The following is a 26971-nucleotide window of genomic DNA, read 5'->3' as shown; positions in this document are numbered from 1 at the left end:
TCGACGGCTCCGCCCTCAGAGCCTCCCGAGCCTCCTACGGCTCCGCCTCTCGAGCCACTCAACCCTTCGACGGCTCCACCCTCAGAGCCTCCTACGTCTCTGCCCCCAGAGACTCCAGAGCCTTCCTGGTCTCCGTTCCTAAAGCCTCCCACAGCGCCACCTACCTCGGCTCCGCCTCCTGAGCCTCCTTCAGTTCCACCTCCTGAGCCTCCCTCAGCTCCGCCTTCTGGGCCTTCTGAGCCATCACCTCCCTCGGCTCCGCCTCAGAGGTCCTCCTTGGCTCCGCCTCACGCGGCTCCGCCGGCCTCCCCTGTGGCCACTCCATCTCCTAGGCCACCAAAACCGGCCTCTGTCCTGTGACCACCTCCCAGGCCTCCTGACCCGGTCCCTGTCCTGTGGCCTCCTCCCAGGGCTTCTGACCCTGTTCCCGTCCTGTGGCCTCTTCCCAGGCCTCCTGACCCAGTTCCCGTCCTGAGGCCTCCCCCCAGGCCTCCTGACCCAGTCCCTGTCCAGTGGCCTCCTCCCAGGTCCCCCAAACCTGTCCTTGCCCTGTGGCCAGCTCCCAGGCCTCCTGCATCTACCCTTGCCCGGTGGCCAGCTCCCAGACCATCGAAACCTGTCCCTGCCCGGTCGATACCACCCCGGCCTCCTAAACCTGTCCCTTTGTGCCCCCATGGACTGCCTAATTGTCCCTTTGTGCCCCCGTGGACTGTCTCATTTCCCCTCGTGGCCCCCCTTGGACTTCCTGCCTGCCCTCTGTGCCCCTTGGACTGCCTCCTTGTTCTTGTTGTTTGATGTCAGCCTGGTGTGTGTGTTTCCTTCCCGAGTCCTCTGTTTACATCATGTTTAGTTAGCAGTTTTTATGTTTGATTTCCCCATTGTGGGTTGTTCCTTTTTGTGTTTACCTGTTTGTTAATTAAATAAAGTTTAAACTGCGTTTGGATCCGCATCTCCTCGTCTGCCTCGTTGTTCAAGCGTTACGTAAAGTAAGACAAAATACACGTTTTAAAAATAAATTCTCTGAAAAACCTAAATATCTTATGCAATGTTGTTTCTAAAACATGATCAATCAAATTGATCTTGTTTTAAGGATATTTCGTTTTTTTTTTTTTTATACAGGAAAACAATACAAATATTATCATCAAGAATACAATTATTGCCCTAATATCAAAGGTTTTACTAGAAAAAAAGAAATTATGATACAACGTGAATTTTTTTTTTTTGAAAAACAATATGATCGTGCCTGGTAATATGTGCATGTAAAATGGCTAGAAATAGCATTTTAGCTTAGCGTAAAGCTGACAATTTACACAAGGTTTATTTATTTTTCTTCCGCTCCAAACTGACTTCAAACTGATTTCTCTGTCTGCTCTTATGAATGTAACACATCATAAGAACGTGTTTCACCACTGTTCAAATGCACTTTGGATCACATTATTTACATGTATAAATGTTTTCCATCTGAACGGACTAAATATTAAACAAATGACAATAAAATGCAAAGTAATCTCTTCAGTTATCAATATACTTTTCAAAGGTAACTGTATTCTAATTACCAATGATTTAAATTGTAACTGTAGTGGAATACAGTTACTTATATTTTCTACTTTAAATATTTAATCCCAATACATGTATTCTTTACTCCCCAACACTGTGTGCAGTCATAGAACAGACATAGACCTAGTAAACAACATTATATGTTTTGAGACAGCTGTCCTTGCGTTTCGCTGAGATAAGTACAATTACAAGTCGTTTGCATAAATAAATGTACGAGTGGAGCTATAGTCTATCTTTCCACTCAAACCACAATTTTCACACTTCTATCAACTGCCTGACCTGAACTTAGGGTTATTACATCATTGTGCAGAACTTTCTGCACCTAAAAAGGAAATGCCTGTTGGCACAGTCCCAACAGGTTATAAAGACCTTAAAGAATATTTGGGTGTCAGACTAACACCTCAGCTCTCTAGCTCTTTGCATCTGATCTCCAAATTTGAGGCCTCATCTCGACTCATCTCTGTGCTTTAACTTTTTACTATTTACTTAGTTCATTTGACAAAGATAAGAATTTGAGTTGTTAGATTTATTACAGGACTTAGTCCTTGGATATATCCTTAAGATATATTAACATTTATAATCAAACATTTATTATTCTGTATTATCACATTTATTTTCAGTATTCATTATTTAATTTTTATTTATTTATTCATCTTTACAAATTAAAGTTATTATTCTTTTTACAAATCATCTGATTTATTGAAGTAATTTCCATCTGCTGGATCTCACTTCATCAGACTGTACACACAGGCGCAGCAGTTTTTATCCCACCGTGTGACATAACTGTTAGAAAGAGTACAACAGATCACTTGTCAGTGTATACAGTAGAGATTGTGCCCATAATGTTAGGCCTACAATGGATAGAAGAAAACAATCAAAAGAATGAATCAGTTGCATCTGATACTTTGTCGGCACTGACAATCAGGTCATGCAGACATGATATTCTATATGAAATATATCAAATGATATACAGGTTACATATAATGGTTTGAATGTCTGCTTCATTTGGGTTCCTGCACATGTAGGTGTGGAAGGAAATGAGGAAGTGGATATATTAGCTATACAATCTCTGAAATCCCAAACAGTTGATTTGCAGATTTCATTAATTAAAGCAGAGCCATCATAAAGTATCAAATTCAAAAAGTATGGCTGGAGTATTGGGATATCAATGATTCAGGAAGACATTTATATTATATTCAAATCCATGTTGGTGTTGGTGTTGGAAAAGAGATGGGTAGAAACCGAAGGGAAGAAGCAGTTATTACTCATCTCAGAACAGGGCATACAGAACTCAACAAGACACTTAATATAATAGAAACACCCAACTGGATTGTGTTTACACTTTTATCAACTAGAATCTATACAGCATGTAATAGTGGAATGTAATGTCTACGAAAATGAAAGAAGGAAACTAAGAGAAGCACTTGAAGATTTTAAGCTTAACTTCACATTAAGGAACATCCTTGGAGTAGAATTGTAGTAGCAAATATATGGCCAGTTAATTATATTATTGAAAGAACAGGCTTGATAGAGAGAATGTTTTTTTTTCTTTTCTTTCCTTCCTAAAAATCTACTGATCCACACCCCAGTTCAGTAGGTGGTAGTAATGCACCTGTAAACTGGTTTGCCACCAATCGCCAATAAACCTTAAAAGAAGAAGAAAATCAAAGTTGTCCAGTATGGGAGTAAACAGAGATTTTTGTCCAGACCTGATGGATCCTCCATATCATATCATAATCAGTTTGATTGATTCAGATCAATATTGTTTTCTGATTTTCCTAAATATATTTACAGGGGATACCAGTATCTTGGCTGGAGTTTATGAGCCAGCTGAGGTAAAGTCAGCCTACTGTAGAGGCTCTTATTCAACCCAAAATGGGGCTTCCAAGTATGTTTGGAAATAATCATCTCATAAGCAGCCTTATTGTGTACTAGACAGTGTTTATATTTATAATATTTAGTGTTTGTATATGGGTTCACTAAAGCAGCAACAACAACAACAAACAGCCTTTTGGTGCTTTAGAACCAGACTAGATGTACTAGTTCTTATTTTACTATTCTCATTCGTGCTTTCTTAAATAATTATTGTGAGAGCATGGAATAGAGGTCTTGGAATTACTTTAAACTGTGATGTGTGTTGCATATTCTGTTCTTATTTTTTTTAATTGTTTTCTTGACTCTTTGATAATGAATACCAGGGACAAGCCCTGTTTCATTACATGAATAGGACACCGTGATTGACATTTAAAGGGAGAGTTCACCCAAAAATGAAAATTCTCTCATCATTTATTCACCCTCATGCACACAAACAAACAAAGATTTTTAGTAGAATATCTCAGCTCTGTAGGTCCATACAATGCAAGTGAATGATGGCCGAAGCACATAAAGGCAGTATAAAAGTAATACATATGAATCCAGTGGTTAAATCCATGTCTTCAGAAGCGATATGATAGGTGTGGGCGATAAACAGATCAATAGTTTTATTATTATTATTTTACTACTATTTTACTATATAAATTCTCCTCCCTGCCCAGTAGGTGGCGATATGCACACAAAAAAAGTGAAAGTAGATATTTATTGTAAAAAAGGACTTCTGTTTCTCACCCACACCTATTATATTACTTTTGAAGTCATATGGATTACTTTATGTGATTTCTGGAGCTTCAAAGTAGGGTTGCCACAGTGTACGGTTTTACCGGTTTTAGTTGGTACAAGGGCAACACCGGTGTCAAATTTTATACTAGGTAAAAGGGGAAACATGTTGAATGGTACTTCCAATATCAATTCAGTAGCCTCACAAATAGAATAGTCTTAAATAAAGAATAGTTGCCTGATGAAGAGTTTGCAACCCATGATAAATGAACCTAAATAACACATTGAAAGCCAGATGTTTTTTTTACCAACGTATCGAATTACACAGGCAGCAAAGTACGTGCACTGACAGAAGACGTTTAATTGCAGATAGCATAAATAATTTGCATGGTGGGTAACTGTAAGACATCTTCTAACAGTATGTTAGAAGTGCTGCTTTCTTAAACATTTTTATCAGAGAATATTTGACATTATTATTATATATCGTCAACACATTCTAGTAATGAACACTGAGAAAATAAAGAATACATCAAATTACAATAAATAGCTTAAAAACATCAGTACTGTATGTTTAGTATCAGTCAAATGCTGATTATATTAATACTTCCAGTCAAATAGAGGCAGGTTGTAAAACAAGAAGTATTTACACCTGTCGAGTCAAGAGACAAACAACGGCAGCGGTGTTACACCATATTCTTCAATACAACTTAAAGGGAAACTATCAATGGTGGAAAAACAGACTTTTAAATATTACATTTTATAAATGCAATGACTGGAATTGTTTGGTTGAAGGGGTGCTAAACTGCGAATCTTGAACAAAACAGGTTGGTGAATACATGTTTACACATTAGCTTCCACTCAGCTGACAAGTATGAAAGAAGTTACGTGGTTGGCTAGTTAGCTATATTCTCTTTGTCACGGAGAGTAAAAGATGGATTTTATTTACTTTCCAGCATTGCGTATCACCAACTAGGTAACAACATAGCTTGAAATCAACACTCAACAGACACTGAGCTGCAAAAAGATGCTCTGATGTTTACCTTTCAATCCGCTACATTACCTACTGTACGGACAAACTATAGCTGGCTAACATAACAAACAGATGTGATAAACATGAGTGACATGGTTGTCTGGGACAGGGTTAACGTTATATTAGTTATATTGAAAAGGGAAAATAATGGTGTCATTGTATATTAACTTTCCTGTATGTATTTCACAAACTAGTTAGCAACTTACTGAGAAGACACCGCTTAACACAGAACTACTTTGCTCCACCCTGTCTGCAGAGCCACTGCTGGACAAGCTATATTTTGATACCAATTCAAGCAGTGTTTTCTGCTTTTTATGTTTTGAAAAAAGTTTTCATATCTGTGCATATTGGTAAACATATACGCTGATTGTTACATCCCTATGCATCTTCTCTGTTTCCCTCTCTTTTACACACTCTGATTAGGTTGCTGTTATTGGTTATCTGGGCTGCCAATCTTCATGTGTTTTGTTCGAACTAACAATTTAGTGAGATTTGAAGGCTATAAAAATTTGTTAGAATTGTTTTGTTTTGATTCTGTCTTTTCTTTGGCTCCACTCATGTCCATTTTCCCTACTCATTTATCATATTGGTATGTTCTTTGTATAACATGTAAATACCCTACTCACTTATCATTGACTTTTCGTTATGGTGATATACCTAAAAATAAATTACTTTTACACCGTATACTTGCCTGATTGCTTTTTGCCAACACAACACACACCATAAACCCATTCATAATTAAAATGTTACCCCCTCATACCCTAGACAACCATAGGGGTCGTAACACTGATACACATATATATTGGTGAAAGGCAATAAATAAATCAGTCGGGCACTAATAAGAATGCTGTAAATGACCTCAGACCATCTCAGCTCAGGATGTGCTCTTGAATTCAGTTCATTTTATTTCCACAGAGCAGTTAATTGTGAGCGCAACTCTGCTGGGTCACTTTATATAGGCTATAGCTACAGTACTGTGCAAAGGTGTTAGGGACATAAGATGTTACACAAAAGCATTTGTCTTAAGATGGTTATTTATATATTCAGCTTTAGTGTGTCAATAGGAAATATAAAAGGTAGAGTCCCAAACATTACTTTTGCAAATAGAAAAGATTAGAATAGAAGAACAGGGAGCCCTGAAACAGATGTCATGGCCCCCACAAAGCCCCCCACTGAACAGCCTATCTGCCAACAACCATGAAAAACTGTGTCCAGGTGTGCCTAGGAGAATTGGTGCTGTTTTAAAGGCAAAGGTGGTCACACCAAAAATTATTTTTCAAGACATCCTCACTATGCAACATTTTTCACAAGTGACTAAAACATTTGCACAGTACTGTATATAGTTGGGAATAATTAATTACACCATCTTTTAATGTGACTAATTGTTATGTCCTGTGTTTGGAGAGCTAGCCTATATTTCATTTTAGTAATTACATTCTTTAAACACCCCATTTGTCAGCATACACCAATTTAAAGGTGTCCTTCAGCTTAGATCTGTATTGCCAGTTCTCACCATAAGGTGGCAGGCTGGTACAGACTGATTTTCTTCATAAATATTTCCACAAAGTTCTCTAGTCTTGTTTCATTATGTTTCAGAAAGCGTACAAGAGAACAGTTTGTGCACGAGACATGTGAGGCAGCCCTTCTGTTAATGCTTCATCCTCACTCTTCTCTCACACTCATTCTACATGTTGTTCATGATGATGGTCCTGTATCCTTAATACTTGAAAAAAGTATCAGTTTTCAGTAGGCTACCTGGCTTACCTGTGTCTGGATAGAAACCCCTAACATATTGTGAGATCATGGTCTGCAGTCTTTGTTCTTATTTTGCAATTCTGGTTTTGCTGCATTATCGAGCCACGACTTGCCACAAAATGAACACAGTCATGTTGAATGTTCCCTCTTATTCTTGTCTGGCACTAACAGGGTGTATCCATGAATTGTTCAGAAGTATGTGTTCTCATCTAGCTAATAGCTGCTGCCATGCCTTCTGAATGCTGGCTGTATGGCTCTAATGAATGCAGGGCTGCCCATGAGCCAACTTTTCTGTAGTGTGACGTGCCATTGGCAAAGAGGGCCAGATCATCATTAATCCCACGGCTCGGCAAGAGAAGGTACATTAAACTTCCTGTTTCCCCCCAAAAAGACACAAAACCATACAGAAAAAGTTAAAAACTTGATCTGTGTCCTTAACACAGTGTGCTTTCTGTTTTCTTTTCATGTTCTCTGTTTTCTTTTCAAAATCAAGCATTTTTAATATTTGCTATTGATAGCGTTGAGCGCAATTTTTTGGATGTTATCAACTACAGGCTCTTTTTTTCAGTTCAAGAGGTGGGTTAATATGGAATAAAGAAAACGGGCAATTCTTTCATGTTCTTCATTGCTGTTTTTGTGGTGATGATACTTATATGTGTTTCATAACATGCTCAAATTTCGACAAGGATCAAAAAGTGTGTTTTCCTTCTACACAGCTGCAGCAGTGCATAGCAATCAGTAGGAATCTGAACAAATCTTCCAGTTTTATAGGGATGTTGTTAAACTGCGATATTCAAAGATACAATAAAACATGCATTTTATGATTTATATTTTGAGAGAGCATTGTCATTTCTTTGTTTATATTTAAAACTAAATTTGTATGTTATTAGGGCTAAATTTGTATTAAGAATTTTGGTGTCTTAATTATTATATGCATAATGGATAATGACCCTTCTTACATGGTTTCACCCACAAAGCTTAATTTTTGGTCTCGGAGCAGTTGCTTGCTTCATTTCAAGATTTAATTTTCTAGCTTATACTGTATTCATTTGCATCATATGTTTGTTTTGTATAGTACCAGTCAAGTGGTTTCTTATGCCCTACTGGTAATTATTTTTTTTTTAAAATAGCTATTTTACTAATTAGGTGTTTTAGTTTCTGTCCTAGCTAAATTGACACGCACGCACGCACGCAGAGCGCTAGCCTGCCATTGGGAGAGACTTGGGGTTCAGTGTCTTGCCCAAGGTATGTTGGGCCGGGAATTGAACTACCAACCCTGTGATTACTTGACAACCCACTCTACCATCTGAGCCACAGCCGCCCCTAAATGTTTGCAATTCCACTAATGAGAGAGTCTAGATGTAAAATAGACAATAAAGCTGCTCTTTTATTTTAATACTAAGCACAGTTTGAGCTTAAAATAGGAATTCAAGATCATTGCCTTGGGAACCTTTGTTTTCAAAATGGAAAATAAGTAATAGAGGTTTCCATTAGATGCTGTTCGCTTGGGTCATTGAGAAAATACATTAACAAGTATTACCATTAATTACTGTTCACCAGAATTATGCTTGATCTAGCATTTAGTTCCTCTAGAGATAAGCATTGTAATAAGGATCATTAAATCATGCATTCTTTTGCCACAACATTAAATGCAACAATTCAGTCACAAATAAAAGCAAAAGCAAAACCTTCAGTCAAGTGCATTTATTAGCTCATAACTGGAAGCTGCAAAAATTACATATACATTTACACAACAAGGACATACATTCTTGTCAGATTTCTCTGCTCCATTTTACTTTACTAAGAATAAACTGCATAAAAACTGCAGCACTTTGATTAGTGTTGCCATTTATGGTGCTCCACTAACATGCCGATACCACATAGGCAATGATAGTTTACTGGAGGGGCCTGTACTTTCACTCTTCTCCTCTTCATGATGGGGCAGCTTGTTGTAGAAGTAGCATTATTGGCTACTATGATATGACCCAATTTCTAACTGCAGGGAGCTCAGAGGGCACCTGCCAATGCAGTTTAAACTGACTGCTGTTTTGTGGCTCTTTTGCAACAGGATGCATTTCAACCTTTAAAACAACTGCTGTTTTCTGGTAATCGTATCATTCATTTGACATTTCAATGTGGACTATTTTAATGTCATTCTTGCATTTGATATTGACTAGTCTACAACCAATTCTGCTCTGTCCTGTTTAGAGAATCCTACCTTTTGTGAGTTTTAGTGTAATGGTTGATTTTGTCATGCTAGATAGACGTATGATTATGTCCATTTCACCAATCAACTGTATTAGATACAAAGTACTTATTACATTTTAATTTCTTGTAAACAGATTACAGTTAGTTGACTTTCAATTACATTACTACGGTTACATAAAATGAATTACACAATAGAAAAGTATATTATAATAATATTAAATAAGAAATAAAATATTATTGATGTGGAAAACATTCAAAACATTATTCGTTAAAGTAATAGTTACCCCAAAAAATTATCTCATCATTAACTCACACCCATGTCATTACAGATGTGTATGACTTTTTTTCTTTTCTTCTGCAGAACACAAATGAAGATTTTTAGAAGAATATCTCTGCTCTGTAGGTCCAAAAAAATATGCAAGTGAATTATTACCAAAACTTTGAAGCTCCAAAAAGCAAATAAAAGCAACATACAATCCATAAGACTCCAGTAGATTTTTTTCAATGTCTTGAGAAGTGATCCAGCTGATTTTGGGTGAAAACACACCAAAAAGTAACTAATTCTTTTACTGTACATCTCACACATGCAGTCTCTACAATCATGATTTCAAACACTTCCTAGAGTTTGATGCATGTGCAGAGCACTAGACGGCGATAGGGAATGTAATTGAGCTTGAAATCATGATCGCCAAGGAGACTGCAGATGTCAAGATTTATAGTAAAAAATATTTAAATATTGATCTGTTTCTCATTCACACCTATCATAACGCTCCTGAAGATGTGGATTAACCCACTGGAGTTTTATGGATTACTTTCATGCTGCGTTTATGTGCTTTTTGGAGCTTCAAAGTCGTGACCATCATTCACTTGCATTGTATGGACCTACAGAGCTGAGATATTCTGAAAATCTTAATTTGTGTTCTGCAGAAGATAGAAACTCATACACATCTTTGATTGCATAAGGGTCAGTAAATGATGAGAGAATATTCATTTTTGGGTGAACTGTCCCTTTATGTGGAAAACCAAACACTTCTGTGAAAACTGTTGGAGTTTTAGAAAGAAACTTCAAAGTAAAGTAGAAATTTGATTGCATATTCCGTGACGTAATGAGAAATCTGATTAAAAAAAAATAGAGATCTAATAAATAATCTGTTGTGGATTACGTCATTGAGTATTTTACCCAACACTGCCAATCAAATGAATGAACAAGGGTTGACATGCTGATATTCTGATTATGATCTCAGTTGTGTACTGCCACTAAAAGCAGTCTCATGTCAATTTAAACTGTGTTATGGAAAATGTTGTCAAGGCAAACTGTAAGGTCACAGCCGAAGGAACTTTGATAGGTAGGTTGTTACAAAATAAACAGTGCCCATGCACATTTACTGTTAGAAATGTCACTGACTTCAGTTTAGTTATCACAAAGCTTGCAAAAAACATGGCTTGCAATAGATTTGAGCCTCCCATATCCCAGAATACTCTTTTACCCAAGTGGATTTCATAACCTCAAGTGTATGCTCTCAATTACACATATGCAGCTTTACATAAATGACTGCCTGGGCAGGCAAATATCCTTTAGTTTTTAGCATACAAGAGCTTTCACATCAGTCAAGAGGACATCTGCAAAACATACATGTTATATGCTGAGTAGCTCAGTATGAATATAAATTATGACGGGTCCAGAATTTAAACTGATTTAGCTGAGCCATGTGAGTTGTTCAATATCTCAAAAGGGTTTTGTCAGTAAATGGGAAAACGGAGAGACTACATTTATCAAGCTATGACTATGTCTGGCAAGAGAGGCTTCAGTTAATGTCATGACTTATAGTGAAAGCTGCAGTGTGTATGTGTGCTCAGTTGCCATTATATATGAGCATAAATACATGTTTGTGCATGCTTTTTTTCTGCATATGTTTATGGAGATCTCTACATTTGACCAACATTTAAGGGCCTTTCTGATTTTGAATAAAAAACAACTGTTATTGTTTTCCACCTGACAATTTCCAAATTAGTTCTGAAGTCACTTACTGTGGTACATTTGGTTTGATTTGGTGAGTGGTTCAATGGGATGCCTTTGAGCTGTTGTAGAAACTGACCCAATTTGTTCAGAATGATGTGTCTCGGAGGGCCCTTAGGCCTCAGGCACTACCTTCACTGCCTATGCAGAAGCACCAAGACAGAGCGCAAGTCTCACTTTTTTCGTGATGGTGTGTAATCATCATCACCAATGGCATCCTATTTTTTGTCCCAAATACAAAGATTTTTTCGAAAACCTCCAGCATATGTGTCGCTATCTCCAAATATAGTGACCCGACCTGGTTTTTCTATTTATTTATTTTTATCTAAATCATGAACACAATGTACTGGGTGGCATTTCCATCTTTAATTCTAAACATATCTGATGTTTTAAATGAGGGTTAGACTTTTTAAATTACCACAAACCTGCAGAAATGTAAGGTGCAGTCTTTGCTGAATTAATGCACTTATTACAGGTGTAGACAAGTGTGAGTATGTAAGGAACATAGTTTGTGTAATTAGGAACCAGGGAGGTGTGTTTTTCGGAGAAATTAGTGAGTATAATTATTTGTTAGTCTTTAAGGTGGTTTTCCAGAAAGATAGGAGATCAGGGCAGCGATGGCACAGATGTAAGTGATGATGCCAAAAATGATTGAAAGGACCGAGAGCCACAGAGCCTGTCGAGATGCAGCGAGGGCACCCTGGAAATCTCCTTGTGCTGATGCTTTGTTCGTCTGGGTGGAGAGAAGAGAAGGGCACAATATCACATGAAGGTAAACAGTATCATCAATCACTGTGAATGATAGACATACCTCTGCCCTCTGTAGGTTGTTTACCATATGACCATAGCTATTGTGTTATTTGTTTTCTTCAGGATCGATCAAAGTTGCATGTATTTTACAGTCATTATATTATCCTCACTTTTTTATTACTGTGTTCTCCCTTCATCTTTGATCCCCTAATTTTAGACAACACCTCATGCTCTATTGGAAATCAATCACAAAGGCCTCTCATTATGACACTAATTAAAGCCTGAATGATATCCATTAATCTGAGCTTTGTCCTTTAGCTATAATGGCTGGGCACATTCCTGTGGCCCTATGCTACTATGTTTCTCTCTGCAATTCATTGAAAAGTTACAATCAGATTTGTAAAATCACTCAAATGAAACATTTTTATTAAGCAATGTCACATGAGCAATCATGCTGTTGTACTGAATTTACTGAAGTTAATATCAATTTACATATACATTTACACAACAAGGACATGTGTTCTCAGGTGTTTCTGCTCCATTTTACTTTACTAAGAATAAACTGCATGAAAACTGCAGCACTTTGATTAGTGTAGCCATTTATGGTGCTCCACTAACATGCCGATACCACATATAGGCAATGTTAATTTACTGGAGGGGCCTGTACTATTCTCTGCATGATGGGGCAGCTTGTTGTAGAAGTAACATAATTGGCTACTATGATATGACCCAATTTCTAACTGCAGGGAGCTTGGAGGGCACCTGCCAGTTTAGGCTGACTGCTGTTTTGTGGCTCTTTTGCAACAGGATGCATTTCAACCTTTAAATCAACTTCTGTTTTCTGGTAATCGTATCGTCCATTTGACATTTCAGTGTGGACTATGTTTGGACTTAAAATTAATAGATTACATTTACATTTCTTGTAAACAGATTACAGTTAGTTGACTTTTAATTGTGTTACTTGGGTTACATAAATAAAAAATATTTATATAATAAAATAATATAAAAATATTATATAATAATATTATATAAGAAATACAATATTATTGATATTACATAAGAAATAAAATGTTATTGATGTGGAAAACATTCAAAACATGATTTTTTAAAAAGTAACAGTTACCCAATACATTAACTCACCCTCATGCCATTACAGATGTGTATGACTTTTTTTTCTTTTGTATCCAATGATCTGAGTTTTGCCATTTAGCTATGCTGGCTGGGCACATTCCTGTATGCTACTGTATGTTTCTGTCTGCAATTCATTGAAAAGGTACAATGAAATGAAATATTTTAATTAAACAATGTCACATTATACAAATACAATAATGCGGTTGTACTGAATTTACTGAAGTTAATGTCAAGTAAATGAAACATCTTTAACCTCACTTACATGTGATAAGTCAAACCAATCGGCTTACATAGTGTTAACTGATAGGTCCTGTGACGTGCATTTGTGTAGCCAATAAACCTGCATACCATTTCTTTGCCTAACATTTAAATTTGCTCAGTTTGCAAAAAAGCTGGTTTAACTGCAGGCTACTTATGAGAGTTTTCTCTGAAAATGTTATTTGCTCAGGTGGTTGCTGGGGCTTTTTCTTCTATCATCTTGCACGGTCTGGTATGCTTTTGGCCCTGACATATAGAAGTGCTTCTTTATCAAGGTAAGCTGTAGCCAAATCATGCATTGGCTATCTTAGGTCTTTAGTTTAAATAAAGTCACGCATAGCTAGGCTAAGTCACTAGTTAAATAAGCTCTGGGCTTTCCTGGTCCAGATACACATTATAAGTCAGATCACAAGCTGTTTAAGCCAAACAAGCCAAGGCACACTTTATTACTTAATACTTATTTTCCAGAGTAAAAGTAAAACAAATTTCATCATCTGAAATGTCCTGCGACTCATAGGCCGAAGTGACTTATTTACATAATTTATATGTAACTGATGTTAGCAGGTCAAACACAAAAACACATAAGCTTACACACAAATAAATGAAAACATCAGTCATAGAGAAGGTAGAAGTGTTTTTATACAGCCAGATTAAATATTCTCTCCATCACAACATTTTAGTTTTAACAAACTCTAGACCACTGTCAAATTAATTTATTGAATACTACATGTATACGCCTGTGATACGCATATACTAAAAGCTGTTTATTTGTATACAGTGCTCAGTTGCAAATGCATTATTTTCATGAAACATAAACAGAATATGAAAAACACGATTATGTAAAGCAAATTGTCCAGATTAAAACAAGGACAAATACTGTGTAATACAATGTGTAGATCCTTTAAGCACATCTTGACATTTTGAGCAGCTGAAGGGAAGTTGTTCCAGGGTCCTAGTGCCTGCTTTATGAAACATCTGTCAGTGTGACTTATACAGAGATGCGACTTATCTGTGTTTTTTTCTCTCAACAATGAGATTTTAAACCAGGTGTGACTTTATTTCCATAAAATATGGTATTTAATTCAGCCAAGCAGGCAAAGGCACACCTAGCTCGCATACACTCTGCACACAAGGCTCTTCAGAGCAGCAACAGTACACAAGTCTTGGTGGTAGATCTACTTGTTTGGGAGGTTGTTTTGTCATCTGTTATGCATTTGTGCAGCGTCCCTGTTTTGTTGGGGGATGGTGTTTATGTGTAATTGTGCATCAGCATGTCATACATGCTTGATGCATGATGTTTTGTATTTTTCTAATTGTGCAGCAGCATGTACACATGCTTAAATCAGCATGTCTGTGTATGTTCTAGCAAGTCTCTGTACTTCCTCTGCAGCAGTGTAGTAGATATAGTCCACCAAGGCCAATATCCTGTCAATACTGTATGTCACACCCACATTAACATGCTAAATATTTCCAGGAGTTGTCTTGACCAAACTTACATTTTAGACACATTATGGCCAGCCATATGGTTTATTTTTTCTCCACCAACAAAAAAGAAGCCAAAGAATTTTCTGATGTTGTGTCGCCAGGCAAGATAATTGCATGACAGCCTGTCTGGAACGCAGTGAACAGAAAAGCGGAGTGATCAAAACAGCGAAGCTTCACAGTGCTGTTATAATAAATATCAGCACTTTTGGAGTGCCACTTGTCCAATCAAATTAAAGCACCAGAACTAGCTGTTGTACAATTAAAAATGTGTTGCCTCCATTGATTTCACAGTAGTACCTCCTTGTCCACATACTGTTTCACCCCACTTTGTAAATGTTAGATGCACTCTACCTTACACAGAACTGAAAGCCTTGACTTGTATTATTCTGATGTCTCCCACATTGATTCTCTGGTGGCATAATCCAACAAATCTCAGTGTAATACTGACTAAACCCTCAGGTGTATTTCCATAATGTCCACATTTAGTCCCAAAAGAGCACTTGCATTGAGGTTTACTGCTAATCTCTGCCAGTGTCAGAACATATGGAGTCTGACTATTCACTATGAACGATATTTAATAACAATATTTATACGAAGAGGTGTTCATGTATTTTTTTATGATTATATTTCCTGTAAACAACTTTGAGAGCTCTGATTTATTTGAACTTCTGATACTTCAGCCTCAGAAAGATAAAAAATTTAGTTGAGGGACATTATTTTAGATTAAACTAAATACAAAAAGTTGATAATCTCATTTGATATAGTATTGACAGAGACTGGATCTGAGGAGGAAAGGGAAAGGAATGTTATTATCGGGCACTAAGGAGCAATACTGCAGTCCTTTATGTAATGGACTTCTTAGAGTATGATTTATGTCTTGTTCTCTTTCTTCCTGTCCTTTTTCTTGTCCTCTCCATAAGTTGACATTCCAATCAATTTCCCCCATGTCCCATCTGCTATTTTTATAACATTTCATTGAAGGATAAGATGACATCAGAATGTTTTATGTTCATAATAGGCATGAGATCATGAAAAAGAATGAATCATGCTGTACATCAGATTGATTCTAATTGGATTATGACATCTGAGTTATCAATATATTCATGTATCATGGTGAAGAATAATTTTTTTCTTCTTCATGACAATAAGGTAATTCACCTTGACTTCATGAGAATAACTATGTGTATTTCCTGAAGAAAATAAAACAAGAATAGTGTGAAGTAAATGGTTGATTGGGGGGGTGTTGCACTTAGCGGTGTTTAGGGGCACAGACTTCAGGTTAATACAACTGCTATTTATCACAACAGAGCATGCATGCATTAAAAATGATTACAGAATTAATTAAGGAAAGATATTTCATACATGACAAACGATGTCTTCTATGATAAACCTTTTTCAATTCAATTATTTTTTAAATTAACCTTACAGGCAGCACCAAACTACATATGAATATGACTTGCAAAGGCCCCCCTCCAAAAGTTGTTAGTTTTCATTGTTGATCAAACTGGATCGCACAAGCTTAAAACCCAGGGAACCCCCCGGGCAGTCAAGGGCCCCTGGGCACTGGCCCCAATGGCCCAGTCTGTAATCCATCCCTGGTCCTGATGGATCTCCTTAAGCCACTAATAAACTAATAATAAACTGATGTCACTTTATAATTCCATTTGCCATTAACAAACATATACTGTAGGTATGACTTATTATTTACATTTACATTTATGCATTTGGCAGACACTTTTATCCAAAGCGACTTACAGGGCACTTATAACAGGGACAATCCCCCCGGAACATCTTGGAGTTAAGTGCCTTGCTCAAGGACACAATGGTGGTGGCCGTGGGGTTCGAACCAGCGATGATTAACAGCCCTGTGCTTTAGCCACTATGCCACCACCACTCCATATTATAATGTATTTTCAATTTTAACTGTCTATTAAAGTGTTGTATAAAGCGATCATTCTTAATGGGTTATTCATGAAAATAATATATTTTAAATGACATAATAAGCAGAAATAAGCAATTCTGTATATACTTTTCTTTTTTTATTTTATTGTATTTCTATGAAAATATGAGCCAGTGGTTCCCAGATTTTTACTTTGAAGCCCCCTCTTCTTATATATAAGTTTACACATACAGCATATGCAAAGATTATGCAATGCACGTTCCCAAAAATCATATACAAGGATTTTTGGGAACGTGCTTTCCACGGATTTTGCATAACCGCAATACTTGATACATTTCTAACGGTTGACATTTCTACTGGTCTATTACACATTGATGCAGAGCCATGCAGCTGCTTGATGGACACGTTATAAAGCACCAACAAGGTATGCCTTTTTAAGAGTTTTTACTGTGCTGCAGTGCTTAGTTATGATGTTATAGAATTTTCTTGACCATTGAAGGGCCAAGAGAAACAAACCCACAAGCACTCCCCCCAGCACCCCCTCAATTCGAGCACTGATGCAAATATGTCCACATCGCTGTCGGTTGCACCTTGAATGCTGCACATTCTATCAATGTAAGTCAATGGGAGATTTTCTAACTTTAATCTTACATTTCTTAAAAAAAAGTATAGCTTGCAAAAACAAAAATAGATAGCACATCTAAGCATAAAATTATCTGCAAAAATGTTTATATGGAGTCTAAGTGGTTCTGCAAGGAATTCAGCCTGAACTGCTTTGGTTTTTGAACAATCCCTAACCTGAATGTTTGAGGAATATCAACACAATGCTTGCAAGCACTGTAACAATAGGCTCCTTTGATCTAAGTGAATTGCAATTTATAACAAATATCATATCTAGCATAATGCCTTCTCACTGTAGATATATGAAAACCTGTTCCCTCACCAGCAGTTACTCATTAAAAGTTTTCCAGTCTTTACTTCCTACACATCCCTGTTTAATATATACACAATAAAGTGTGATACAGTGAATGACAATAATTTAAAAATAACATGAGAAAATATAAGAGAAAAGAATCAATTAACCCATTACCTTTTGGGAAAGATAGAACGCAGCAATGCCCAGAGGCCAGAAACAGCACAGCATAGAGAAAAAAGCAAGACCAAGGTAATCCTGTGGAATCATGATGGGAAAGTTGCTCTCACTGTCTGTATCACTGAAGTCATCACTCGAGGAGTCCTATGGACAGAGTTCACAATCATCAAACTCTACAGCATTGTTAAAGTTTAGAGAGGATACATGTTTTAGATCAAGTGGGAGGTAATGAGTATCTGTAAAATATTTTTGTGCGATGTCAATAAAAATGAATTTACTTTCATGCAAGGGTAAAATTAACCAACCAACAATTTTACATTGTGCTTAAAGGAATAGTTCATCCAAAAATTATCATTCTCTCATCATTAACTTTTAGTGATGTTTCATGTGTGAATGAATCTATCTTTTGGAACAAATCTTTTAAGTGAACTAATTATTCTAGTTCACCTCTGTATGGCTTATATTTTTTGCTCAATGACATCTCTCACTTTCGAAGCCAATGAGCTCTACCACCCCAATATTTAAACCTTGATCAATGGAAACATGTAAATGCTTCACACTGTAACCCAACCAATGTTCAAGCCAATTCTATGCCCATGACTGCTTTATCAAGCTTTTAAATTGAGTGATAACCACACATTACAATCACATATGAACATTATTGAAACTCGTAATTATTTTTAGGCTAGTATTGCTGTCCTTTTTTTTTTTAGCTTGATAAATAGTCATGCTCAGCAGTTCACAGTATGATATGATTTGTTGTCATTTGTGGGGAAAAAAGCTTATGATGCTTTAAAATCTGCAGTGCTGAAGACTCTTAGTACAACTTTAATAAAGGAAAATTAGACTTGTTGACTGCTTTCGTTTTAATGCAATTAATTAAACGACAGTCATTTGGCACCATCTGCAACCGCAAAGGGGTAACTTGAAGATATTGTCAGTGAACGAATCAATGAACGAATTTGAACAAATCTTTTTGGTGTATGGAATCAAAAGAATCGAGTCACTAAAATGAATCAAAATCACCACCGCTAATAATGATGTCGTCTCAAACACATATGACTTTCTTTCTATTTTAATGGTGATATGATATATTTGAATCCATACAATGCAAGTGAATGGTGACAACATTTTCAAGTACCAATAAGGGCATAAAGGTCATCCATAAAACTCCAGTGGTTTAATCCATGTCTTCTGACGTGATCTAAACATATATATGCAAGATATAAATATATATATATATATTTATATATATAATCTTGCATATGTGGTCATTGTATAGACATAAAGTCATCATATCTTTGTTTGTGTTCTGCAGAAGTCACGAGTTTGAGATTTCAGAAGTGTGCCCAAATAGCAAACATACATCTTAGAGATGTCTGTTTAGATCTTTTCATCTGTAAAGCATCACAATTTAATTAACATCTTAAAAAGATCAGATTTACAAAAATTCTTGATCATAAACATCTCAAAGACATCTGCCGAATGTCCTATTAACATCCGGGAGGAAACATCTTTTAGACGTATTGCAGATGAGCAAATAACCTAAATAATACGTCTTCCAGACGTAATCACACACATCAAACAGATGTCTGGGTGATGTTCATGTGCTATCAGAGTGAGTTAATGAGGAAACAATAATAATTTTGGGGTTTACTATTCCTTTAATGTATATAGTATTTAATATGTCACAAAATAAAAACAATTTATTAATTGATTATGAATTGGATTCATTATAAGGTTCATGGAATTTTCCACTAGTAATATGTCTATTCACACTTTGAAAAGGAATTCAGATTAGGTGAGAAAATACGCTACGCTGCATTAAATGTTCTTTTAAGTCTTTCTGAAATTGTATTGTCCATTTTTTTATATGATTTTCAGTGGCACAACTGAGTCTAAAATTGTAGTCAATATAATTACTCTGCCAATTTAGAAAAATGCACTTGAACCTCAGCGTTGTTTTTAACTTTTTACCTTACAAAGGCCCTTTCTTTTGCTGCATGTACAAATGTATCTGTTGTGGGTTTTACTGGTTCCTGTAAGATAATGTGACTGAGTGAAGAATGCCAAATGTGCCGTAGCTTACAGGCAAATTCCAACTCATGTTCTTTCAAAATCATTCTACACAAAAAAGGATTCATAAGCATGGACTACAAAATGTATAAAAAAAGAAACAATTTAAAAATAACCAATGACATTTGTGACAAACAATGGAATAGTAAATAGTCGGGTTGGTGTCAAAAGAAATTAATAGCCAGAGTAACTGAAAGCTTAGTTGCCTTCTGGTATTTAAATAGCTAAACATTTTATTAATGCTGTGTCATAGTAGACCAGAGCATGAAAAACAAGTCACAGGCTTTGGTCTTGCTGATCTCACGTTAGTCTCTCTTATTTGTTTGCTCAGAACAGGTTTTAAAACAGGTTTAAAATATTTAAATGGCAGCAGTTTTAAACTTGACCTCCTGATGAAAAGCCCTGATGGCATGACAGCATGTGTAATCAGTGCTGACAGAGAGCTCCTCAAGCGCTCTTTCAAAGGGAGTGTTTGTGCTATGTGACAAGCTGCTTTTGAGAATGCTTTTGCGCTCTGATGCAGAATGCTATGTGTAAGAGTAGGTTTTGTTTGGACCTTTTAATTTGACTGCATGTGATGGTGCAAAGTAATTTAGGACCCTACATATTTTCAGACCGACATAAATGGTCTGTTGTTTTAATGTATTGTGTTTTAACTTCAGAACTATCACAGGTAAACAGTGAGGTAACTTCTTTTTAAACCTATCAATCAAATCACTTTATTGACACACTACCATGTACACAAGTGCAACAGTAGGTGAAAGTCTTGTGTGCATTTCTGAGCAACATAGCAGTCATTACAGTGGCGAGACATATACCAATTACAATAAACAACATATTTACACAACACAATTTACATATCAAATGTACACATACTTACACAACACAATAATAATATACAATGTACAGTAAACAATACACACAATATAGAATACACATACAATAAAATAAATAAATAAAGAGTATATAAAAAATATATATACACAGTAGTTCTATTGTGGAGAATATAATTATGACAGTCAAGTGTGAGATAATAATTGAATAAAGTGCAGTGCTGATATATTGATCGTGAGAGATCAAGTGTTCAAAAGTCTGATTGCTTGGTGGAAGAAGCTGTCATGTAATCGGCTGGTGCAGGTCCTGATGCTGTGATACCGCCTGCCTGATGGTAGCAGTGAGTGCAGTCCATGACTCGGGTGGCTGGAGTCTCTGATGATCCTCCGAGGTTTTTTCACACACCGCCTGTTATAGATGTCCTGGAGGGAAGGAAGCTCACCTGCGATGATGTGTCTGGCAGTTCGCATCACCCTTTGCAGGGCTTTGCGGTTGTGGGCGGTGCTATTGCCATACCAGACGGTGATGCAGCCAGTCAGGATGCTCTCTACAGTGCTGGTGTAGAACCGTGTGAGGATGTGTTGGTTCATTCCAAACTTCCTCAGCGTCTCAGGAAGAAGAGGCACTGGTGATACTTCTTCACAACGGCCTCAGTGTGGAAAGACCATGTGCGTTCCTCAATAATGTGGACACAGAGGAACTTGAAACTGCCGACTCTCTCCACCGGTGCTCCAATAATGGTGATGGGGCTGTGTTCTCAGTCTTTCCTCCTTAAGTCCACTACCAGCTCCTTGGTTTTACTGACGTTGAGGGAGAGGTTGTGCTCCTGACACCAGCGTGTGAAAGTGTGCCCCTCCTCTCTGTAGGCTGTTTCATCATTGTCAGTGATCAGACCTACCACCGTCGTATCGTCAGCAAATTTAATGATGGCATTGGAGATATGTGTTGCCACACAGTCATGTGTGATATAGAGAATACAGGAGTGGGCTGAGAACACAGCCCTGCGGGGCTCCAGTGTTGAGGGTCAGTGATGAGGAGATGTTGCTGCCAATTCTAACCACCTGACGTCTGCCTGACAGGAATCCAGCTGCAAAGCAAGCTGTTTAAGCCCAGAGCCTTGAGTTTCACATCAAGCTTGGAGGGCACTATGGTGTTGAATGCTGAGCTGTAGTCTACAAACAGCATTCTCACATATGTGTTCCTTTTTTCCAAGTGGGAGAGAGCAGTGTGTATTGTAGATGCAATGGCATCATCCGTGGAGTGGTTGTTGCGGTAGGCAAACTGCAATGGGTCCAGAGAGGTGGGCAGCAAAGAGCAGATGTGATCTCTTGATTAACCTCTCAAAGCATTTGCTGATGATGGGGGTGAGTGCAACAGGACGCCAGTCATTTAGGCAAGTGATTTTGGCTTGTTTTGGTACAGGCACAATGGTTGACGTTTTGAAGCATGTGTGGACTACAGACAGGGAGAGGGACAGGTTGAAAATGTCCGTAAAAACACCAGCCAGTTGGTTCACGCGCGCTCTGATGAATGAGACGCACCGGAATGCCGTCTGGACCCGCAGCTTTACTGATGTTTACCGGTCGGAAGGATAGGGTTACATCCGCAACAGAGACGGAGAGTAAACCAACCTCTGTAGCATTGGCCACGAGTGCTCTCTCCACGAGGGTGGTGTTATTGTCCTCAAAACGAGCATAAAATGTATTAAGCTCATCCGGGAGAGAGGCAGCGGTGTTCACGGCTGAGTTTTTATTCCCTTTGTAGTCCGTGATGATGTTAACAGGGCAGTGGTGGCTCAGCGGTTAAGGCTCTGGGTTACTGATCAGAAGGTCAGGGGTTCAAGCCCCAACACCACCAAGACACCACAGTTGGGCCCTTGAGCAAGGCCCTTGAACCTATCTGCTCCAGGGGTGCCGTATCATGGCTGACCCTGCACTCTGACCCCAGCTTAGCTGGGATATGTGAAAAATAAATAATTTCACCATGTATATGCAGAAATGTATGTATAATGTGTGACAATTAAATTAATTCCCTGCCACATAGAGTCGGTGGTGTTGAACTGTCCTTCAATTTTGTACCTGTACTGGCGTTTGGCTGCTCTGATAGAGTTATGGAGGGCATAACTGGCTTGTTTATGCTCCTCCGCGTTCCCGGAATTAAAAGTGGAGGTCCATGCATTAAGTGCTGCGTGAACATCGCCGTTAACCCATGGTTTCTGGTTGGGGTAGATACGTATTGTTTTGGTTGGCACAATGTCCTCTACGCTCTTCCTGATGAAACACGTTACGCTATCAGCGTAAACCTCGGTTTCGTCATCAGAGGCAGACCGGAACATCTCCCAGTCCACGTGATCAAAACAGTCTTGTAGCACAGAGTCTGATTGGTCCAACCAGCACTGGATCGTTCTGAGGGTGGGTGCTTCCCGTTTCAATTTCTGCCTATAAGCGGGCAGAAGCAGTGGTCTGATTTGCCAAATGGTGGGCAGGGGAGGGATTTGTAGCCATCCCGGAAAGGATCAGGGTGCACAGTTTCCTGCTCACTTATACTCCCATACATTTCCTTGAGTGCCTGGTCTGTGTCAACTTGTGTAGGGATGTACACAGCTGTGATAATGACCGCTGTGAATTCCCTCACGATCCAGAATGGTCGACACAGAAGCATGAGATATTCCAGATCAGGAGAGCAGAAAGACTTGATAAAATGTACATTCCTCTGATCACACCATGATTTGTTGATCATAAAACATACACCACCTCTGCTTTTACCTGAGAGGTCTTTTGCTCTGTCCGCTCGGTGCACGGAGAACCCCACGTGCTCGATGGCCGAGACTGGAATCTCCGCAGACATCCAGGTTTCTGTAAGGCAGACAACGCAGCAATCCCTCGTCTCTTGTTGGAAAGAAATCCGCGCTCTCAGCTCGCAGAGCTTGTTGTCCAGAGACTGGACATTTGCCAGTAATATACTGGGTAGCGGGGGTCGATTTGCGCGATGTCTTACTCTGATGAGTACGCCGGCTCTTTTTCCCCTTTTCCTTCTGCGTTTCCACAGCCGGGCAGCCAAGACAAAGGGCTCCGCTGGCGTGTTTGTAAACAGTGTGTCGGCATTGAGGAATCTGAAGACCGGTTTTCGGTGTGTAATTGCAGAACCAATGTCCAAAAGCGTTTGTCTGTCGTATACAATAAGGCAGACAACATCCAAGACAAAAAAACAAAAAACTGTAAACAAAACACACAATAAACTGCAGTGTTGTGTCGGAGCTCGCAACACAGCAGCCATACTCGGTGCCATCTTGAGTGATTACAGGGGAAAACAGAATCTGTAATCTGGATCTTTGTTTGGCCACTCTAGTTTGCTGGTGTATGAAATAGGGGTTGGCATGGAGTACATCAGCACATTGACATTATTATTCACACACCAGTGGCCACAGAGATTTCAATAATTATGCTGCGTTTGAAGGCCACTGTCCACACTCCACATTCCCCCTACTATTCATGCCTTTAGATTTTTCATTTTAAAAGCTCATTCGCATATCCCTGACTATACTGCATATGAATTCCACTATTGTGCTGCAATATCCAGAGCATTAGTGAAAATACAGAGCTTAACCTCTCTGTGATTCTCTATTGTTCAGATGCAGGCAAGGGAAGAGAGTATTTTGGACTATAAAGGAAAACCTGTGATGGCATGTAAACAGAGAGAAACTTGGCAGTAAATCAGTTCCAACTTATCTACAGGAGTTCAAATAAGGTGAATACAGGTAAAGTGGGACACTTTTTGCCACACATCTCAATGACAAAAAGTGTCCCGCTTTACCTGTATTAACCCCTATATTAACAAGAGGAAGTGTGTGTGTGTGTGTGTAGCGTGTATTTATCACTTTATGGGGACAAAATGTCCCCAAAATGATAGTAAAACCCGACATTTTTGACCTTGTGGGGAAATTTTGTCGGTCCCCATGAGGAAAACTTATAAATCATACTAAATTATGTTTTCCGAAAATTTAAAAATGCAGAACGTTTTCTGTGAGGGTTAGGTTTAGGGGTAGGGTTAGGTTTAGGGGATAGAATATAGAGTTTGTACAGTATAAAAACCATTATGTCTATGTAAAGTCCCCATAAAACATGGAAACACAACATGTGTGTGTGTGTGTGTGTGTGTGTGTGTGTGTGTGTGTGTGTGTGTGTGTGTGTGTGTGTGTGTGTGTGTGTGTGTCTTGCCTGTCACAAGGATCATAAGGGATATATATAAATAATAGTAAGATTTTGAGTCAATCTCCACTTTCACTTTCTGAATGTGAAAGAATGTGAATTTATATTAAAACAGGAAATAAATATGTATCTGTTTCTCACCCACACCTAATGTATTGCTTCTAAAGACTAGATTTAACCACTAGAGTCATATGAATTACTTTTATGTTACCTTTATAGGATTTTTGGAGCTTGAAAGGTCTGGTCACCACCACTTGCATTATATGGACCTATACAGCTAAAATATTCGTTTGTGTTTAGCAGAAGAAAACATACACCTCTGGGATGGCATGAGGTTGAGTAAATGATGAGAGAATTTTCATTTTGGGTTAAACTATCCCTTTAAAGTACTGCATGTTCTTACAGAAATTGCATTTCATATATATATATATATATATATATATATATATATATATATATATATATATATATATACCCAAAAATAAACACTAGAGTAAAAAGCATGACAAATAGTCCCCATATCCCCTACTTTATTCTGGAGGGAAAGCCTCACCTCAAAGTCTGGCAGAAGGTCATCCCCATCATCTATGCTGTAGGACACACTGTGGACATCTCTCGTCTCTGCCAGTAACTTCCTTTCCAGTGGCGTACCGGGACCAATGTCCACAAAGGTGGTCTCCAGATACTCCTTACTGTGGATGCCAAGGGAGTCAGCAGCGGCCCAAATAGTAGTTGGAGGATAAAGAGAATCTAGAGTGCTAGGCAATGAACATGGGTCCAGTAGCTGCTGCTGCTGAAAATCTGTGGAACTGCAATAATTCATCCACTCCAGTGGGGGCAGTCTTTTGTCCTCCTCGTTCATCACCAATATGCCTTTGAACATTCCACCACCATCACTGGTGCCAATTCCAGATGTGTTTTTAGGGCCGTCACCCAAAAGTGGATGTTCTAGTTCATCCAGACTCTCCATTTTGTGAGGTGTCTAGAAGTGACAACATCAACTAAGGCTTTTCCAAAGATCTAGACGACACTTCAGCTCTCAATTATATGTCACATGGGCATAGCCGTAATACTTTTGTTGGTTGATTTCAACTGATTCAATCTGTATTACCAGATCTGAGCATAAATCACAGATACAAGCATAAATCTTAGCAGGGAGCTTGTCACCACACTAACTCATGCTCTGTTTAATTCTCTCCTCCATCTCTTTTGAGGCTGTACTGAGTGAGTACTTATTTTAGTCTATGTGTGTAGAGCTCTTGCGTTTTCCATTTCTTCACATGTCAGAAGCTATTTGTTCCTTAGCTTCGTGACTTAATGTTGCACAGTTTACATGATTGGATATATCTCAGGCCATAGATATGCTAATGTACTTCACTTTGCATAAAAAAAAAAGATAAGAGTCGATTCTGATGAATGAACACTTTGATAGCAATAGACTGTAGACAGGCTTTTACAATTGTGGAGATTTTAACTATAAACTTTACTTCTGATCTCATTCAGCCTGTCTACAGTATACAAACAAGTGGCTTTAAATTATTTCAACAGAATCTAAATTTGTATTTGAGATGATTGAAATAATAAAAATAGCTGAGATTTTCATAGACCAAAGCTGATAGGAATATTTCTTTGAAGTGCTAAATTCTTTGAAGGAAGTAAGTCTAAAGAAATCCCTTAATGACAGCTGTTTGAAAGAATTATCAACTTTATCGACTGTGATGGAAGCAAATATATTAAAATATACTGTATATATATTTTCTTTTTCTTCTTCTTTGTCCCCCAAAGTGTTTTCAGAGTTGCAGTCTAAATTGGAATTCAGACGTCCACAAAAATAGAATCCTCTAGAGTGCCGCTTCTGGTCAGCAAGTGCTCAAGAAACCCATTCTGTTTTCAGCTGTGAAATATCTTGATGAAGAAATCAGAGTACTCAGGTATTGATTTATGGAAGGGCCTGTGTGTGCTAGCTGAGACCAAAGCAGTCCTCTGGGACCTGTATTTTTAATGCACCGTGCTCTACCAGCCGTCCCCAGTCAAAACAGGCGAGAAGTCTCTCAGAGCTGTGTCTGATGCCTCTCAC

General features: G+C 38.1%; 1 protein-coding gene and 1 pseudogene across 1 annotated transcript; one reads left to right on the top strand and one right to left on the bottom strand.

The window, feature by feature from the left end:
• Positions 1-1890: 1890 nt before the first annotated feature.
• Positions 1891-7742, top strand: LOC127661318 (exosome complex component RRP46-like; annotated as a pseudogene).
• Positions 7743-8668: 926 nt separating this feature from the next.
• LOC127661439 (synapse differentiation-inducing gene protein 1-like) lies at positions 8669-26490 on the bottom strand. Its single transcript, XM_052152157.1, has 3 exons — positions 25448-26490; positions 17774-17920; positions 8669-11892 (listed from the first exon to the last, which is right to left on the bottom strand). Exons 1-3 carry the CDS (start codon positions 25862-25864, stop codon positions 11737-11739), a joined length of 720 nt encoding a protein of 239 aa, XP_052008117.1. The 5' UTR covers positions 25865-26490; the 3' UTR covers positions 8669-11736.
• Between the last annotated feature and the right edge of the window lie 481 nt (positions 26491-26971).

The sequence above is a fragment of the Xyrauchen texanus genome, chromosome 21, assembly GCF_025860055.1.
Source record: "Xyrauchen texanus isolate HMW12.3.18 chromosome 21, RBS_HiC_50CHRs, whole genome shotgun sequence".
Classification (NCBI taxonomy): domain Eukaryota; kingdom Metazoa; phylum Chordata; class Actinopteri; order Cypriniformes; family Catostomidae; genus Xyrauchen; species Xyrauchen texanus.
The sequence above is the reverse complement of the archived record's forward strand: the minus strand, read 5'-3'. Positions and strand labels throughout refer to the sequence as shown.